Source organism: Bos mutus, chromosome 10 (genome assembly GCF_027580195.1).
Source record: "Bos mutus isolate GX-2022 chromosome 10, NWIPB_WYAK_1.1, whole genome shotgun sequence".
Taxonomy (NCBI): Eukaryota; Metazoa; Chordata; class Mammalia; order Artiodactyla; family Bovidae; genus Bos; species Bos mutus.
In genome coordinates, this window is record NC_091626.1 from 43,003,816 (window position 1) to 43,024,652 (window position 20,837).

The following is a 20,837-nucleotide window of genomic DNA, read 5'->3' on the forward strand; positions in this document are numbered from 1 at the left end:
CTGATAGGGTCCACCCAGGGCTGCAGGCAGGCCTAAGGTCACAGAAGCAGTGTCAGGAGAATCCAATTTCCCGGGGCCCTCTCAAAGGGTAGCTTAAGCCTTGGCTCATGACCCAGATTGCAAGGATGAATCCGGTAAAGCTTCTCCACACCTGGGCTCTGACCCGCAGAAGGGCGGGGGCCGAGGCAGCAGCACCGCAGGGAAATGGGAGCGGAGGGGAGGAGAACTGAAGAATCCTGAGCTGACCGGGATCCCACGGCGGGAGAAGCAGCGGGCGCCGCGCTTGCCCTGTGCGGGTTGAGAAGGGGTTTCCGGGACGGCGCGCGCGGCCGGCGGGGCGGGGCCCAGGGGCAAGCACCGCCTACGTCGGGCTGCGTGACAATGGGGCGGGCGGCGGCACGCGGCTGCGGAGGTTGGGGGACTCAGGGTGGGTGGAGCCGCCGCTGCCTCTACCGCCGCAGCCCCCTTCGGGATTTGAAAGATTAAAAACTCCGGGTGGAGAGGGCCGCGACGTTGAATGTGTGGCGGAAGCGTTGGGGACCACGGCTCGGCGCCGAGCCGGGCGGCCGGCGGCGTCTCCTCAGCATGAATTACCCGGGCCATGGGTCTCCGCGGAGCTCCGAGCGTAACGGCGGCCGGGGCGGCGACGGCGCCGCCTGGGAGCTGGGCTCGGACACGGAACCCGCGTTCGGGGGCAGCGTCTGCCGCTTCGACCACCTGCCAGTCGGGGACCCTGGCGATGACGGGGTGCCCCTGGCCCTGCTGCGCGGGGAGCCCGGGCTGCACTTGGCGCCGGGCGCGGAGGACCACAACCATCACCTGGCGCTGGACCCCTGCCTCAGTGACGATAACTATGACTTCAGCTCGGCCGAGTCGGGCTCCTCGCTGCGCTACTACAGCGAGGGCGAGAGTGGAGGCGGCGGCAGCTCCTCGTCGCTGCACCCGCCTCAGCAGCCGCCGCTGGTACCGTCGAACTCGGGGGGCGGCGGGGCGGCTGGAGGAGGCCCCGGGGAGAGGAAGCGCACCCGGCCCGGCGGCGCGGCCGCCCGGCACAGATACGAGGTGGTGACGGAGCTGGGCCCGGAGGAGGTGCGCTGGTTCTACAAGGAGGACAAGAAGACCTGGAAGCCCTTCATCGGCTACGACTCGCTCCGCATCGAGCTTGCCTTCCGAACGCTGCTGCAGGCCACGGGGGCCCGAGCCCGGGCCCAAGACCCGGACGGCGACCATGTGTGCGGCCCGGCCTCACCCGCGGGTCCGGCCTCCAGCTCCGTGGAGGACGAAGACGAGGACCGCGTCTGCGGCTTCTGCCCGCGCATTGCGGGGCACGGGCGCGAGATGGAGGAGCTGGTGAACATCGAGCGGGTGTGTGTGCGGGGCGGCCTCTACGAGGTGGATGTGACCCAAGGAGAATGCTACCCGGTGTACTGGAACCGTGAGTAGCCGGCCGGGGGAGGGAGCGGGACGGGCTGCCTCTGCAGGGGCCGACACGCACCCGGGTGGGTTTGGAACTTAACTGCGGGGAGAGCGAGGCGCGTGAGGCCTGGCGATTGGTCCGAACAGGATGGAGACCGTGCAGGCAAGCGCCGGCAGGTGAAGGGTAAAGCGAGCAGATGGCAAAAGCCCAGTCGCCTGGGGTCAGGAGGAGAGGATACTGCCGAGGTAGCGCCTCCTGGGTAAGCCGGGTGCTGCAGCCATCCCCTGGAGGTGATCCAGGAATGGATGGCCAACCCGAAAGGTTTAATTTCGTGATTCCTACCTGAGCTTTGTCCATCCAGGGATCTGATTCGGTCTCGTTTACCCTGCACTGCTTATGATTTAAATACCGGTTTGGCTTCTGGACTGGAAATGTTTGAGAGAATCTGAATAACGGTTCCGTTATGGATTTGGGAAAGAAAATCAATCCCTGGCCGGAAGGGAAGGGATAGAGGTTGTTCTCACCGGTACGTTCAGGAGAGGTGGGAAAGCACTGCTCGAAGCAGTTGTGACAAGTGGGTCCGCTCACACTCTATGTGGAATACTCATATTTCTCTCCCAGGTCCTTGCTTACGTATTTTCATTTTTGCCTCTTAACCTTGAAAAGTTACAAGGCTTGGGCCTTGGTTTTTCTCATCTGTAAAATAGGGATAATTGTATCTGTGTCGTAGGGTTGTTACGGAAATTAAATGAGGTAATATGCTTAAGGGCCTGGGAACTGTGTTTGGCACACATGTGACTAGTAAGTCCTTATTCCTTAGATAACAATGCAGTTAGGTTTGCAATTAGATTAAGGAGGAAGACCGTCAGAAATATCCGCCATTGCATGTAACATGTTTTATATGTAAAATAAATATTCGATGGTACATAAGCTATTGGCGCCCAGTAATTTGTAATATATAGCTGTAATTTTTATGGGCCCAGTGCCCTAGGTCAGATGTCTTCCTTCACTGTCACTAGCCTTAGGTCTTCCATACACCTTATAACATTCTGCCTTGTATTAATTACATGTATTGATGACTTAGCTTCTTTTCTGTATGTTTAGCATCTAATGGGGAAAATCCATCATCTTTATCTTCATGTTCTCATTGAGCCTAGTGCAGAAAATTTTTTAAAAACAGATATTGAATTGTATATTGTGATTCTAATGTTAAAATATTCACATGTTAAGCATGAGTCACTAAGACAGCAATTACAACACGTATCAAATCACCAAATAAAACAAGCATAGCAGGAAATTCAGTTTCTTACTTCCCTTTGATGACATTGAAGGCATTTGTTACCACTTTCATAAAGCCAGATTCATCTAGGACCCACCATGTCACTCACTCACTCCTTTTGATTATAAGCTCACAGAGGACAAGATATGCTTGCATTCACTCATTCGTTCATCTTTTTCCTTTTTACCAGTATTTGTGCACCACACAGTACTCTTGTGAAGGCAATAGGAAAGGTGGAAGAAAGGACAGTCCTTACCTTTGAGGAGCTTCCCACTAAGTCTTTTTCTTCAAATGACCTAGACATCATGATAGATTTTTATCTTTTGAAGACAGAAGGACAAGGACTTATTGGAGTCAGAAAGTGGGATAAATGCAGGGCATTCTTGGAGAGGGGGCTGGAAACCAAGAGATGAATCTTACCCTTTTAGGTCAACTAAAGTATAGTTACCAAGAATACTGTGTGCTCTTTTGATTTATGATAAGATTGTTAATGCTTGCATAGTGCTTAACTGTCTACAAAGCGACTTTTCGCATTCATTATTTCATAGTGATAGCAAATGAGTGCTAATGTTCTTTATATGAAGAAGCAGAGTTCAGCGAAGTTAATGAACTTGTCCAAGGTCACCCAGCTGGAACGTGGTAAAACAGAAAGGCATTCCAGCTAGATGGGATAACATGTGCAGTGATACAGAAGCATGAAACTGCATGGCATTTTGAAGAAACTAGGCCTGTACCTGCAGGGGTCAAAACACAGAGCCTAGCTTTGGAATTTGACCACCACAGAGATAAAGGTGTTTGATCAGAGACGAGAGTTTGTGAAGGAAGCCCCTGCCTTGTGAGTGCTACGTTTAGGAGAGTAGCTAGAAAAGGAGGAGGGCGGATTTGCAGTGCTCAGGAATTTGGACTTTACCCTGTTGAGCGTCAGGGAACCAAACCCTTGAAGGCTGTCTATTTCTTAAGTGACTAGGGACCACATAAAGGCTGAATTGGACAGGTAGAGAAGATCATTAGAATGCTAGTGTCATAAATCGAGCAACAGTAAGGGCCTACAAAAATTAACCTGAAAGGAAAAGTGGTCTTAGTCCTCTCAAATCATCTTTCCTAGATCAGATCACCAGTAGACTAGTTATAGCTTATAAATTAATTTTTGTTTGGCATAACAGCAACACTTATTTTGACTCAATTTTTGCATTTTCTAGATAGCTTTCTGCAAGATACAATCCAGTATGTGTCCCAAGGCTTAATATTATTTACGACGAAAATGCAATAGTGCTTTTTGTCCATGATTTACTACTTCTCACAAAATCCCATGTAACTTCCTTCTAATTGGTTTTTCAGGTCTCGGTGTATTATTATATAAGTTTTCACACTGAGAGTTCAATCCCAGTATGATTTCTTCAGCCTTTTCAAATGGAAAAATTTATAAATTTTGCAGCTTTTGACCTTTCTCTTATTTTACTTTTTAAACCTTTCTGGAAATTTTCTGACTACTGATAAAAAGTTTTAAAAAGTCCAGTAAGTTCCTACATACCATGGTGATAGGATTCCAGTGACTTTTGTGACCTAATTGAGTCACTTTATCTGGGTATTGAAGCCAATAAGTTAGCTATAAAGAAAGCTGTTAATTTATTTTCACTCTTCCTTTCTGATAGATAAAATTTGAACCAATTTGGAGTACATGAATTGGAAGGGGAATAGAAGTTTTGTCTACCATAGCTTAGAAGCCCATATTATTACATGTGAAAAGAAGTATTACTTATAGGAAGCTTATTTTTGTTTTATTGACTGTTTAGATGTTTTTCTGACTGCATGTGGACCTTTTAGATAAAAATTGATCATTGCTGAGTAATGGCTGAGTAAACTCCCTCACTCCCCATGTTTTAACTGAGCTCTTTGTAGCCTCTTTATAGGCTTGTTTTGAGAATTATTATAACATGCTTAGAACAATGGTGGCGCAAGCACTAGGTGTTAACTGTATCTGTGTGGATCTAAGAAAGCAATATTGGAGAAGGCAGTGGCACCCCACTCCAGTACTCTTGCCTGGAAAATCCCATGGATGGAGGAGCCTAGTACGCTGCAGTCCATGGGGTCGCTAAGAGTCAAGACACGACTGAGCGACTTCACTTTCACTTTTCACTTTCATGCATTGGAGAAGGAAATGGCAACCCACTCCAGTGTTCTTGCCTGGAGAATCCCAGGGATGGGGGAGCCTGGTGGGCTGCCGTCTATGGGGTCGCACAGAGTCGGACACGACTGAAGTGACTTAGCAAGAAAGCAATATACCTTACTTGTAGAAACTTTTGGTTAGTAAGACTGGGTATTCAAATTGTTAAGTTTGTTTTCACTGGTCTTTACCTCATCACAGGTGAAAAATTTTTTTAATTTAAAAATCATTTATTGTTAATCAGCTACCGCAATACAAAATAAAAAGTTTAAAGAAAAAAAAGGAAAAAAATCTTTTGAATTCTGATCTTCAGATTATCTGGAAAAAGAAAGATGTAAGTTGCTATGAACCTGGCATCTCAATTAAATTCTGATTATTTTTTAATTTTTATTGGAGTATAATTGCTTTAGCGTGTTATGTTAGTTTCTACTGCACAGCAAAGTGAGTCAGCTGTACATATATGTATATCCTATAAATGTGTGTCAGGAATAATAGCAGGAAAGTGGCCAAAGCATTTAGTAGTAGTTATGGGAAGGCATTTAGAACATCATAGAGATTTTTGATGAGTTAAGAATAGTTTTAAAGCAATTCTGGTAGCAGTGATGTGTGCAGCATGCACTAGGGAATATATATTACTAATTTCCATTCACTAACTAAAGTTATTTTAATTGACCAAATGTTTTTATGAATGTGTAGTTTCCAGAAACAGTTATTAATTATAAGCCACAGCTTCCCTTACCCCACCCTCCCCTCTTTTTCTGTACTTATAAGACCTACATGCATTATTATCCTAAACCATTTGTAGTTTCAGATACTTCAGAAATTAATCGGTCTTTATGATACATTGAAGAGAAAATATTATTATCCCAATAAAAAGGTAGAAAAACTAGGGCTTTTTCTGCAAGTACCCAAATTATATGGTGTTTATTAATTTGGCACAGCTGTAACCGTCTTTTAGGTCTTTTTTATTTAAGGGTTAATAACCTTGATAAGTAATAATCCTTTATGAAGCACACGGCATCATGAGAAAGTAAAAAGAGTCCAAGCTGTTAGAAGGTAATCTTTCTTGATCAGTTTCTGCCTCCAGTAAAGCAGAACTATAGGGACTAGACACGCCTGACTCTGAAAAACTATCAGAGAATTGCATTATCTCCCACTCGTTCAGCCTGGAAAGCAGCCTTGGGTATCATTGGAATTCTATTTGTTCAGGTTTTTAGAACCCTGGCAAAAGTCTTCTGAGAGCTCCATTCCAGATTAAGCCTGCTTTAGACCATTTTTCAATGACCTACTGAAACAGCACAAAGATAATGAATGAATAGTGGGTGACTTGTACGGAGGGCAGGACTTGGCACTACCCGATGGAGGCATTCAGGACTTTTCTTTGCCTTTGCACTATGCCATTAGTTTAAAAACTGATATCAGCTATTGATCCACCTTGTTTGTGTACAGCTCAAATGTGATATTGCATGTTCTGCAAGTTACTTTATATAAATGTTCAGAGTGATTAGTATGTTTTTCTTTCTTCCATCTGTCATCACCGTCTTCTCTTCTTTCTTCCTTTACTATTTTGCCCTTGAAAAGACTTTTTGTACTCTTTGTTCTCCCAAATTATATCTTCCCTAGTGGCTCAAACAGTAAAGACTCTGCCTGTGATTCAGGAGATGCAGGTTCAATCCCTGGGGTAGGAAGATCCCCTGGAGAAGGACATGGCAGCCCTCTCCAGTATTCTTGCCTGGAGAATCCCATGGACAGAAGAGCCTGGTGGGCTACAATCCGTGGGGTCCCAAATCTCTTCCAAATTGTATTTCCTGGGTCTTTTATCCTCACATCACACCCTCTAATTTCTGTTTTGCTAAGATCTTTGATGTCTGAAACCCTAGGGCTGATTCTTTTCTGTAGAGAACAAGGAAAAGCTGGATATGCTGTGGTGATCGTGAAATCCTCTGAGAATTACGGTCACTGGGTGAGAAGAGCAGGGGCATTAAAAGGAGAGAGGGAAATGCAGCCTGTGTTCACAGGAAGCCTAAGATGAAGATTACTGGCAGAAGAGATGCGGAGGGCAGGCAGTTCCAGAACCCCTGATTGTTGGGGAATCTGATCCAAGACCTTTATCTTTTCATGAGTCTGATGAAATTTAAACTGTGCCCTTTATCAAGAAGAACTTCAACACTGACGAAAGGTATAGATACAGTCTCTTCTTTTTTTGCCACAATATATTCCTAAAAGCTCAGTTAAAAAGTAAAACAGAGAAAAACATTTTTATAGCCACTGTATATAACCTACAATTCTACTTTTTGAGTTTGCCTTGGTAAAGGGAGATTGTGCTTAAAAAAAGATGTTGAATCACTGACAGAAGAGTGGATTAATGGGATGAAAAGCATAATGCAGATACTTTTTTATATCCCTGATTTAGGGGACAGGTGAAATTCAAAGTGGTGAAAAGTAGAAATTGCTTGTGCCAGAGAACTAAGGGAAGTTGGTAGAAATATTGATACAGGCATATAAAATTCTATATTGTTGTATTCTATATTCTGTATTGCTTTCTAATTTTGCCAGATTACCATACATAAGAATAAACTATACAATCATTAATATTTGTTCTAAACACTTGTTACATTTAGCTATATAGGTAATCTTTATATTTATTACACTTGTATAGTCAAATAAACTCTCTTGACTGACTATTGGAGGCAAGGCTGGCCTTTGGAAATTATAATGTTAGTAGTATTTCTGTACCCCAGGACCTCAGATATCTGGACTCTAAGAAATATAAATTCCATCTGAATAGATGGCTTTTCCAAATAGCCATCTATTGAGAGTTAAGCTTTTATTTGCAAAAGTATAATTTTAACTGTGTGAATGGAAAACTCTAATATTACTCTTCCCTCTTTGGCTGCTTCTTAGAGAACCATCATTCTGAACATTGATGCAGATAGTCCTTGGGAAACATGATACAGAACAAAGAACTGGATGAACTGTGCTAAAACATAAGATTCTAAATCACATGTCATAGAAGGAGCTGCAAAAATAACTTTAGGTGAAGTACAAGGAACAGAGTTGAAATTACTTCTGAGCCTTGATATACATAGATAAATGCAATCTCGCATTGTATTTTACTACTTACTACAGATGATCAACTTTCAGTTAATATTTTAGACACGAGTGCATTATTTTCTTCTTTTTCTATAGAATTGCTAATAGGCAGGCCCCTCAGGTGTATCTCATTTCTACCTGATTCACCTAGGATAGATCATGAGGAAAGTTTGCATTTTAACAACCAACACATTTTAATGTTAAGTACCCCCTGGTGGCTCAGATGGTAAAGAATCTGCCTACAGTGCGGGAGATCCCTGGTTCAGGAGATCCCTGGTTCGATCCCTATGCTGGGAAGATCCCCTGGAGAAGAGAATGGCAACCCACTCCAATATTCTTGCCTGGAGAATCCCATGGACAGAGGAGCCTGGTGGGCTACAGTCCATAGGGTCAAAAAGAGTTGGACACGACTGAGCAACTAACACACACAAACCATTTATTCCACTGAACTCTGGGAGTTGGTGATGGACCAGGAGGCCTGGCGTGCTGCAGTCCATGGGGTTGCAAAGAGTCAGACACGACAGAGCAACTGAACTATTAAACTTTACTGTTATACTAATTAAGACATAAGAAATATATTCTTTAAAACCCCTATGGCCTTGTTTCTTAAAAGAAGCAAATAGTATTTAAGGTATAATTATATTGTCCAGAGTTTCTTACCCCTGTGAAATGGATTTAAACTCAGTGAGTCATAAATATCAACAGTAGCTTTTGCCTAAATTAAATTAGTATTCTTAATGTAATTGTTACTTTCAGGTGGGATCCCCAATGTGTTTTGAGGTTTTAGGTATTTCTTTCATAAGGTAGAATTTTTTATGATTGCTCGCAACTAATGAAATTTTGGAGTTGCAACATTTGTAGCCAAGCTAAATGATGATTAGGACAGTGACTGTTTAGTCACCTTTGTCCTACAGTATTCCTCTAGAACATAGTTCCTGTCTAGTGAATGAGCAAGTGTTCAACTATTAGAATGGAAGGCAGCGTCTTGTTATTTAGTTCTTAATTTACTACTTTTCATTCTATTTACCAATTAAACATAATTAGTTTCATACATAATGTTTTTACTCTGTCACCCATGTTTTGAGAAAGTTTGTTAACTTTAATATTGATTTTAATGTGAATTATCTCATATATGTACAAAAGTCTAGATTACATAACCAACAATTAGTATTCTCCCTTGCTTAGCTTATTAAACATTACAGGTATAATCAAAATCTCGTCTGTGACATCTCCCATTCCCTTTTCTTCAGTCCAAAAATAATCCCTCTCCCAAATTTGTGGTTTATTCTCTATGAAACATCAGAAATAGCAGGTGCAGGTAGCAGCCACCGTCCCTAGGACTGAGATAGAGCACCCAAGGAAAAGGCCGTTACCGTTCAGTGCTGAGATTCTGACCCAGAGAGTGTGGCAGCGGTCTCATGTGCTGCCCCTCTGGGACTGCTGGAGATCACCAGTGCTGGGGGAAGGCTTCCTTTGGAACTCGCCACAGGCTGCCTGCAGGGGTGTAGGAGAAGTAGTTCAAGGGAGGTGCCTGGCAGGTGATATTCCGCCGTGAAACTACCTGGAGAGTTGTGGTCCTGGCTGAAGCTGACCGTGGGAAGGTGCCACTGCTGTTAGCACCTGGGCGCTGCTAAAAAATACAGTCCACACACTGTAAGAATTCAGAAGGTGAGCACACTGAAACCAGAGAGAAACCCCTTCCTCTTCTTTTACAAAGGACAGTTTGGTAGAAGTAGTTCATCAATATGTTAGCCACATAATGGTTTAAGTGGGCCTCTGTGGGGTTGATCTGAGACCCTAGCCATCATTTACAGCATTAATTCTATGAAAAGTATATTCAGAGTGTATAGTACTGGATAGTAGGTTTACAACAAGCCGTACTAAATGACAACATATTTTTCTTAATCTTCCACCTCTTCGTTTTCTAGCCTCGTCTCTCATATCTCCTTCACTTTTCCTTGTGTCTTCTACTTTTCTTATATCTCTTGTCCTTGCTTATCTTTTTTTCCACTGAATAGCACTCTGCCATTCCTATTTTCCCTTACTCTGTGACCTCCTTCCTCTTTAAGTTCTGTGTGGTCAAATTTTCCCTGGAAGTTTCTAGAGTCATGAATTATAGGCATGCTTTGGACCCTAAGTGGGTAAAGCTGTAAGGACATAGCTAAGCTGGAGGAAAAGTGCCAAGACTTTCTGTCTGTGCATATCATACATTGAGGAGTACAATACGGGTTGAAATAGTTCTTGAAAATAGTCCTTTAGGAATCTTATAATTGTTCCGTCTGCCTTCTGGTATAAGTGTAGCTTTTTAATACATAAAATGTTTATTGCCAGAATTCCTCTACCCACACATAAGAGAGTCACTCAGGCTTGCTTAATGAAGTGTTCATAGTGGAAAATGTGCCTTGCAATTGTTTTCTTGTCAAGGAAGACCCACATTTTTTCTTTTGGGTCCAGTAAAGACCTGCCTTTTATCATGATTACCTAAGAGTTATAATTACCTGGTTGTTTTCTTCCAGGCAAGTGGTCATGATAAGTACTAATCTTTATATTAAGTTTAAATTGACTCTTGATAAGTGTTGTTATAAATGAAACATAATACCTTTGTTAATCTAGTTATAGCCTATTAATCCATTAGCCCTTTGAAAAATTTGTCTCTGGTCCCTGGCTATGTATCTAGGTCTTTCTATTCCATTAACTACTAAGTGAAGTGACATTTTAAGTATATATCTATGCAAGTCCCTATCAGCATGAGGTTCTACTGCTTACGATTTTTAAAAGCCAGAATAACAGTGGCTTTAAACACAAAAGGGTCCGTTTCTCTAAAACAGAGGCTATACCTAAAAGAAGTATAGATACCTAGAGTTCAGAGCTATGTGGCAGCTCCACTGTAATTGGGAATGGAGGTCCCTTCTGCTATTCAGCTTTTCATTTGTGACTTGATCTAAGAGAGCTTCAGAAGCTCAAGACATAGGAAGCAGAAAAGATAAGAGGGGAAGGTCAAAGAGCTATACCACCAGTAAACTCTGCTGTATCCTATCACCCAGATTCAATCACATGACCAAACCCAGTTGCCCAAGAAAACTAGAAATAGTCTTTTTATTGAGCATACTACTGCCCTGGATAAATTGGTGTTCTGCTACAAGAAAGAGAGAGAGAATAGATATAGGATAGGCATCTAGCAGTTTCTTCCAAAATATGTGATCTTTTTTTTTTTTTTTTTTTTTTTGCTGAATATATAAAGATTCTCCTGAGAATAAAAGAGATTATAAGGAATCAGTTCATGTAATTAGGGAAGTTGGCAAGTCTAGAATCTGCAGAGATGTCCCAATTCAAATCCATAGGCCAACTGGCCACTGTTAAAACCAGGAAGAGCCAGTATCCCTGTTCAAAGATCACCAAAAAGAAGAACTTAATATTCCAGCTTGGTGGCTGTCAGATAGAATTCCTTCTTATTTGAGGGAGGGTGAGCCTTTTGTTCTAGTCAGGCCTTCAACTGACTGGATGAGGCTGCCTACCCGCATTATGAAGGTCAGTCTCCTTTCCTCAAGTCTATGGATTTAAATGTTAATCTCACCCAAAAACATCCTCATGTTGACATGTACACACTGCTGTATTTAAGATAGATAACCAGCAAGGACCTACTGAATAGCACAGGGAAATCTCAATATTCTGTAATAACCTAAATGGGAAAGGAGTTTATAAAATAATAGATAGATGTGTACGATAACTGATTCACTTTGTTGTACACCTGAAACTATCACAACATTGCTAACAAACTGTACTCAAATATGAAATATAAATAAATAAAAACTAAAACACCTTCACAGAAACACCCAGAACGTTTGACCAAATATCTGGGTACCTTTTGGCCCAGTCACGTTGATGCCTAAGATTAACCACCCCAGGACTTTCCTAGTGGTCCAGTGGTTAAGAATCCTCCTGTCAATATGGGGGACAGGTTCAATCCCTGGTCCGGGGAGATTCCACATGATATGGGGCGACTATGCCCATATGCCACAACTACTGAACTCAAACTGTAGAGCTTGCGTGTTTGCAACTACTGAGCCTAAGTGCCCTAGAGCCCATGCTCTGCAATAAGAAAAGCCACTGCAATGAGAAGCCTGAACACCACAACTAGGGGAGCTAGCCCCTGCTTGCTGCGACTAGAGAAAGCCCATACACAGCAACAAAGACCCAGCACAGCCAAAAATAAATATAAATAAGTAAATTTTTTAAAAAATTTAAAAAGATTAATCACACTGAATATAAAACTGTACATGCTCAATCGTGTCCAACTCTGCAGCCCCACAGACTGTAGCCCGCCAGGCTCCTCTGTCCATGGAATTCCCAGGCAAGAATACTGAAGTGGGATTCCTACTCCAGGGGATCTTCCCAACCCAGGGATCGAACCCACATCTTTGCATCTGCTGCATTGGCAAGTGTATTCTTTACCACTAGCACCATCTGGGAACCCCCAATATAAAACTAAAACCATGTATATATAGACATGCCAAACATTATCAGTTCATTTCAGTCACTCAGTTGTGTCCAACTCTTTGCGACCCCATGGACTGCAGCACACCAGGCTTCCCTGTCCATCACCAACTCCCGGAGCTTCCTCACACTCATATCTATTGAGTCAATGATGCCATCCAACCATCTCATCCTCTGTCATCCCCTTCTCCTCCTATCTTCAATCTTTCCCAGCATCAGGGTCTTTTCCAGTGAGTCAGTTCTTTGTATCAGGTAGCCGAAGTGTTGGAGTTTCAGCTTAAGCATCAGTCCTTCCAATGAATATTCAAGACTGATTTCCTTCAAGATTGACTGATTTGATCTCCTTGCAGTCCAAGGGGCTCTCAAGAGTCTTCTCCAACACCACAGTTCAAAAGCATCAATTCTTCGGTGTTCAGCTCTCTTATAGACCAACTCTCACACCCATACATGACTACTGGAAAAACCATAGCTTTGACTATACAGACCTTTGTTGGCAAAGTATTGCCTCTGCTTTATAAATGCTGTCTAGATTGGTCATAGCTTTTCTTCCAAGGAGCAAACATCTTTTAATTTCATGGCTGCAGTCAACATCTGCAGTGATTTTGGAGCCCAAAAAAATAAAGTCTGTCATTGTTTCCATTGTTTCTTCATTTGTTTGCCATGAAGTGATGGGACCGGATGCCATGATCTTTATTTTTTGAATGTTGAGTTCTAAGCCAGCTTTTTCACTCTCCTCTTTCACTTTCATCAAGAGGCTCTTTAGTTCTTCTTCGTGTTCTGCCATAAGGGTGGTGTCATCTGCGTATCTGACGCCAAACATTATAGACATTTATAATGTAGAAGGAGAAAGTTCCTTATAGTCCCACTTCCCCAAGATACCTGTTAATAATAGCTTAGGGTATTTTTCTCCACTTATTTTCAGTACATTTACCAATGTATACTTTTATAAAACAGGATTATACTATTTATAACTGTATATGCACATGCACAAATATATATGCATGTAGTATTATGATTTAATTTTTCACTTAAATTTTAGATGTTATTCCATGTCTTCTGAATATTATTTCACTTTGGACTATTATCCATTCATATTTTGATGTATTTAATGAATATTTTTAATACCTACTGAGCCAAGCATCATTTATATATTCAATCATCTGTTGGTAGAAATTATAGCTCATTTTGTTTGATTTTATTTGTTTTCTATTATAAAATGAGATAAATGCCTTTGTAGTATATATTAGGCATTTTTGTAAGAGTTTCTATAAAGTGTATTTCTAGAATTGGTCTATAAAAGATACATGTGTTTTTAGGTTTTAAAAAGTACTGCTAGGCCAGAGTTTTTCAGTCTCAGCATTATTGACATTTTGGGCCAGATAACTCATTGTTGCACCTTAGGTTGGGGGTAGCTGTTCTCTTTACCAACATCCCCTGGCCTAGATACCAGTAGTACCACACCCCAAAACCTGATGAGTAAGGGGTGAATTTGAGGGTGACTTAGAAGATAAATAGTACTCATTGTGTGTCCAATCATAGTTGTAAGGCACATATAAAGAGGAGACATCCTGGATGATCCCAGATTTCTGTCTTGCTGCTGCTGCTGCTGCTAAGTCACTTCAGTCATGTCCGACTCTGTGCGACCCCAGAGACAGCAGCTCACCAGGTGACCTGCTAAATACTGTCAGTACACCACTTGTCATGATACGGAATAGAGATGGAATAACAGATTTGTATTCTGTTTTGTTTCTTCCAGGAACTTCCTGTGTCCCATGGCTTTTTGTGATTCTGGTAGCTATTAATTGTTCTACTAGGAGTCATTTGGAGAAGGCAATGGCACCCCACTCCAGTACTCTTGCCTGGAAAATCCCATGGACAGAGGAGCCTGGAAGGCTGCAGTCCATGGGGTCGCCGAGGGTCGGATACGACTGAGCGACTTCACTTTCACTTTTCACTTTCATGCATTGGAGAAGGCAATGGCAACCCACTGCAGTGTTCTTGCCTGGAGAATCCCAGGGACAGGGCAGCCTGGTGGGCTACCGTCTCTGGGGTCGCACAGAGTCGGACACGACTGAAGCGACTTAGCAGCAGCAGGAGTCGTCTAATTGGCAGTTGAATGTTTGGGTTTAGAGTTTGAGACAGAGGCCTGAACCAAAAAGATGTAGTACTTGACCACATATTGGTGGAATTTAAAGCTTAGGTGTAAAGCTCCTAAAATATCCATCCAGAAGAATAAATGCTTAGATTTATTAGGCTTAAGAGGAGAAAAGTTTGGGGATGTAGATGTGTGCTAAAATTTGTTTTACTCTTTTTGACTCTGCTTTTTAACTTCCATGTTTTTTATGGAGAAGCATGTTTGGCTCTGGTTTGTAAGTCTTATTATAGCCTAGCAGTGTAAAATTTCCCAAATTATTTCTTTTAAAATTACAGCTGAATACACTGTATTTCTTATTTAGGGAGAGAGCTAAAAAGGGACTTCTCCTGTTTAAGAATATAGGTTGCATTGTATGGTAGAGAGTTTGAATGAACTTTGGAGTCAAACTTTGGTTGGAATCTTGGTTCTCATAATACTTAACAGTGTGCCTCTAAGCAAATTATTTAGGTTCACTGAGACTCATTTTACGCATTTGTAAAACTGGGGACATCATTGCTATCTTTAAGATTAAGTGAGATGAGCTTATGGATCTGGAGGATAATGGAAGCTATCCAAATATTAATCTCCACACATTTTCCCCAAAAGCCACATACATTTAAACCATACATAGGTGACACATCCAACATTACTACAGGATGGACGATACCATAAATTTTAAGTTAGCTGTAATTAAAGAAACAGCAAGTTACAACAGCTCTTGTTACTGCTATAAACCTCTGAATCTGGAGAGTGCAGCAAGGAGAGGCTTAGTTCAGTTCAGTCTCTCTGTCATGCCCATCTTTTGCGTTTGCTGCATTGGCAAGTGTATTCTTTACCACTAGCGCCATCTGGGAAGCCCCAATATAAAATTAAAACCATGTATATATATAGACATGCCAAACATTATCAGTTCAGTTCAGTCGCTCAGTCGTGTCTGACTCTTTCTGGCCCCATGGACTGCAACACGCCAGGCTTCCCTGTCCATCACCAGCTCCCAGAGCTTGCTCAAACTCAGGTCCATCGAGTCAGTGATGCCATCCAGCCATCTCATCCTCTGTCATCCCCTTCTCCTCCTGCCCCCAATCCCTCCCAGCATCAGGGTCTTCTCAAATGAGTCAGCTCTTCACATGAGGTGGCCATAGTATTGGAGTTTCAGCTTCAACATCAGTCCTTCCAATGAACACCCAGGACTGATCGCCTTTAGGATAGACTGGTTGGATTTCCTTGCAGTCCAAGGGACTCTCAAGAGTCTTCTCCAACACCACAGTTCAAAAGCATCAATTCTTCTGCATTCAGCTTTCTTTATAGTTCAACTCTCATTTCCATACATGACTACTGGAAAAACCATAGCTTTGACTATACAGACCTTTGTTGGAAAAGTCTCTGCTTTTTAAGAGACAGTGAAAGAAGAGAGATCAGAGGTTAAAATGAAGCAGAAAACCACTCACAGAAAGAAAATGTCCCCCACACATCAAGCAAAATATGGCCATAGACTTGAAGCTTGGTAATTAATAACACTTAACTGTGAAGAAAGCTGAGCACCGCAGAATTGATGCTTTTGAACTGTGGTGTTGGAGAAGACTCTTGAGAGTCCCTTGGACTGCAAGGATATCCAACCAGTCCATTCTAAAGGAGGTCAGTCCTGGGTGTTCTTTGGAAGGAATGATGCTGAAGCTGAAACTCCAATACTTTGGCCATCTCATACAAAGAGTTTATTCATGGGAAAAGACTCTGATGCTGGGAGGGATTGGGGGCAGGAGGAGAAGGGGACGACAGAGGATGAAATGGCTGAATGGCATCACCGACTTGATGGAAGTGAGTCTGAGTGAACTCCGGGAGTTGGTGATGGACAGGGAGGCCTGGTGTGCTGCAATTCATGGGGTCGCAAAGAGTCGGACACGACTGAGCAACTGAACTCAACTGAACTGTGAACTGAACTGTAGGGAGGGTGTGTGAAAGCGAGAGGGACAGAAATAGCAGCATCAGAGAAACATTGCAGGTGGGAGAGGAGAAAAGGATACTGCGCTTTGGAGCTGTGACAATAAGAGGAAAGAAGTAAGGAGAAAATGAAGGGTCCTGGAGAAATGAAAGAAAAACAAGAAACACCAGTCCAGTCTTCACTTAACCACTGCCACCCCTGCCACCACTATAGGAGCTGCTCTTAATAATGTGCAGCAGCAGACACTGTGAAACTAAGAAGTCTGTCCCTAAAATACTCACAAACAGAAATAAATGCCATACAAAGCTACTGCAAGAGGAATGCAGGAAGTGTGTATCAGTACATTTCCACTGATTATAGTTCTTCCCCAAAAAGCAAACACAAAACAAGAGAGACCGTACATGTAACACTCCAACCAAATGTTCTGAAATTTATGGGCATACTAATAGGGACATTAATGAAAGTTATGTTGATGTAAGGGGCACTGATAAAAGAAAGGAAAACAACCAAAAGAATGAAAATGAGATGAAAGAAGTGAAAAGCTTCAGAGAGAAAGTCCTTAAAATACAATATAGGCAAAGGAAGCCCCAGTGTATTTATAACTAGATTGACTGCAGAAGAAATCAGTGGAACAGAACTAAATATTAAACTATAGTCCAAGGAAACTTTTAAGAAATAAGAGGAAAACTGAAATCTACAAATTAAAAGGACCCACCTTGGCAGATAGATCCAAAACAATGAACTTTGAGACATAGACTGTTAGACTTTAGAGACTAGAAAAACTGTTTTAGATTTTGAAGGTAAATGTTTTTCTGGACCCTAGGTGGGGGAAAAAAACTCATATTACTAATTTAAAAATTAGATTTGCATCTGACTTCTCTAGAAATGATATACAAAGGAAGGCTGCAGTGAAACAGCATTTTTTAAAACTCAAGGAAGCACAGTTCAAGCTTGCCAACCTGTCCTTCAAGTATCGAGGCTATAGAAAAACAATGAGAATCTAATAGATTATAGATCCAAGACTAAAACAGTGGTGGGGATATGGGTACAATTGTTATATGTAAGTGAGTCAGGAGACAAAGGAAAAATAGAATAAGATCATTCCCTATTGTAAATAGTAAGTGGGAATTTTGGATACCATTTAAAATGGACACACCGCATAGTAAAGGTTTGAGTAAACAAAAAAGGGGTTTAGGACGCTCAAAAATGCATAAATAAACACATGAATGTGTAAAAGTCACCACTAGAACCAAAAATGCAAATATTCCTAAATACCAAAAGAAGACTTTTTTGAAAAGCAAAATCATCAACTGGAGAAAGAGTTGAAATAATAAAAATGGTGATTATAGACAAATATTTCAAACATACCAGTTATATCAATAAGCATAAGTGGGTTTAACTCACGTGTCAAAAGAAAAACACGTCTAAAATAGTGAAAAAGGTTAAAAATAAAGAGATGTGCAAAAACATCACAGGAATATGGAAACAATAAGAAAGCAGTTGTAATCTTGATAGACAAAGTAGAATCTAGTTAAAAAAAAAATCATCAAACACAGCAGTGTGCTTTATGTTAAAACCCCATAATTCTCAATGAATTTATATTTTTGAATATCCACCAAATACAGCAAACACCTGACTATTGCAGAATTGCTACAGGAGAATAAAGGATAATGCAAGAAAAAATAGAAACACATAATATTTAGTACATGTACTAATGTACTGATGTACTTTTATACCAGTACATCAGTCTGGTATAAGGGATTCATGATCATCTAATAAATTTTCTGTTTCAAAGTAGAAATTGGCCATTGGTTTCTTTTAACGGGAATGGGAAATGATATTTAGAGATCACAATCTTTATATCAGAATTGCTCACTTAAACAGGGTTGGTCTTTCTTTTCTAAGTCTTTTCAGTACACAAAGCTTAGGATATACATGTATTTTTTTTTAAGAGAAAATATACATTGTTTCATGCTGACATTTTTAGTTGAAATTTAAAATACAGGTTTATTTCTTTCACTTTTATATTTGTATCTCTTTTTACTTTTGCTAGAAAATCTTAGTTTCTAATGATATTAACAAGATTAATTATTCATCTTAATACCTGCACTTTGAAATTAACAATACCAATATTACTACAATCATTAGCAATTAGTATAGCTACTGCAAAAGGTTTAAGATGTATTTGGAGTTCCTTCTGTCCATAGGGTTATATCCTAATATATATATACAAATTACTGTCTTTTGAATCCACTTGAAGTAATTTTTCTATGTGTAGTTAAACCACCAACTCTCTTTATTTTTAGGCTTTTGTTGTTTTGCTTTGCTTTTGGGTTTTTTTTATTAAGGAATTCAGGATAACTTAGATGACAGTCATGGTTTATAAATAACAACTAAAAGTATTAAGTTTTGGAGATAGTGTTTAATCAAAAAAGCGTTCAGTTTTTCAAAAAAAATTTTCTCAATTTTTTCCTGAAATGGGTGAGGAACTTACTGTAATTAACAGTTTCATTTGTTTCTGTATGCTCACTGGGAGCCCTTGATCTCTAAAGCAGCCCTAAAGAATGTACCACACTACTACAATATACTATTTCTAAACTATTTGTGGGTATTTATCTCAGTATTTTCTAAGACATTCGAATTATCAATAGAGTCTTGCATGAAGTTTGTCAACCACTTGGCCTACTGATTTGGTTACTTGGGGCCTCAGTTATATAGATAACTGCTCCTCTCCCTTTCTAACATCAGGTAACTTTTATGTTTAATATTTAATACAAGTAAAATTATATGTTGTAAAAAATTATATACTATGGCTTGAAATCTGAAATTTAAAACTTTAAATGATTCTATTGGGTCACAAAAGTCTGTTTTTGCCATAGCAGTAGCAAAATATAAACTTGTAGTTATTATGTCACTTCTTGGGAGGTTGGATCATAAAGCATAATTCTGTGGTTTCTGTTTTCAGAGTCTGATAAAATACCAGTAATGCGTGGACAGTGGTTTATTGATGGTACCTGGCAGCCACTAGAAGAAGAAGAAAGTAATTTAATTGAGCAAGAACATCTTAGCCGTTTTAGAGGTCAGCAGATGCAGGAAAGTTTTGATATTGAAGTGTCGAAACCCATAGATGGAAAAGATGGTAAGACCAATTAATACATTTAATATGTTTTATAAACAAGTAAGTTATTGACAAAACTTAGAGTGGCTCCTAAGTTTGAAATAGTAATTCAGAAGTGTTAAAATGTATATGATTTCTGGTTATTTCAAACATTTGATTGTTATTTTAGAACAAAAATTGCTATAAATTTCTCAACTATTTCCATTTTACTTAACATGTACTTTCACTGATATGACACTAACATGATTTACCGTAAATGTACAAATGGTTGTAATATACTTTATGAATTAGTCCTTTTGAGTAGCTTTTTAGTTACGAAAGAAAATTGAACTTATAAAAAAATCCCTTGTTATTCTACTGAAAGAGTACTTTTGCTAATATTTTAATGTTGGTTCTCCTGAAGTTTAAAAAAGCTTTAATTTCCTTTGTGTAAGTCCTGTCTAGCTGTCTTGATATTGATAACCATATCAATTTTTAATTTGAAACAATCTACTCCTTATATTTCCTTATTCAGCATTTGGATTTTCTTTTTTTTGACAATAGTTTAAAATACTTATATACTAGCCAAGATGATCATGTTTCATTATGTGTCTGATCTTGAGTAAAATTCAAAATGTGTGGTCAAGTTAAAAATACTTCTATTGTTCATTTACTGCAGGCAGTGGGATCAACTATTCTGGTGAGTATAACAGTATAGGTAGATTAGAATTTTTAGATTTCTCTTTGTTTTCCTAAAAGTGTTTCTTCATCCATGTTTGCCTTTGTTTGGGAAGTTTCTTGGCAAGCCCTACTTAAGCGAGTAAATTAGACTATGAATTAGTGATTTTTCTCCCTCCCCTTGTAAAACATCTATAAAGCAGAAAAATTCAATTATTGATCAAGTAATTCACAGGATCCAGCTTGGAAGAAATGAATTATGTAGTTGGAAGTAATTGTTTATATAACATCAGTTCAGTTCAGTCACTCAGTCATGTCCAATTCTTTGCAACCCCGTGGACTGCAGCACGCCAGGCTTCCCTGTCTTTCACCATCTCCCAGAGCTTGCTCAAACTCATGTCCATTAACAATAAGCTTAAAATTGGGTGTTTTTTATATCTTTAAAACTCTACATAACTGAGGAAAATGCTGGCTTCTAAGTAAATCGGTGATTAAATCTAAGAAATGTTTATTATATGCCAGATACCATACTCTAGGAATTT

The 20,837-nt window shown here is 40.4% G+C and overlaps 1 protein-coding gene across 5 annotated transcripts in view; it reads left to right on the top strand.

The window, feature by feature from the left end:
• Positions 1–448: 448 nt before the first annotated feature.
• The window catches only part of DDHD1 (DDHD domain containing 1), a 66,897-nt gene continuing 46,508 nt past the window's right edge, over positions 449–20,837 (top strand). For all 5 annotated transcript variants that reach the window (XM_070377830.1, XM_070377831.1, XM_070377832.1 and 2 more), the window contains exons 1-2: positions 449–1,435; positions 19,486–19,659. In XM_070377830.1, coding sequence (XP_070233931.1) covers positions 586–1,435; positions 19,486–19,659 — 1,024 coding nt within the window. In that variant the 5' untranslated portion in view covers positions 449–585. The remainder of the gene's footprint in view (positions 1,436–19,485; positions 19,660–20,837) is intronic.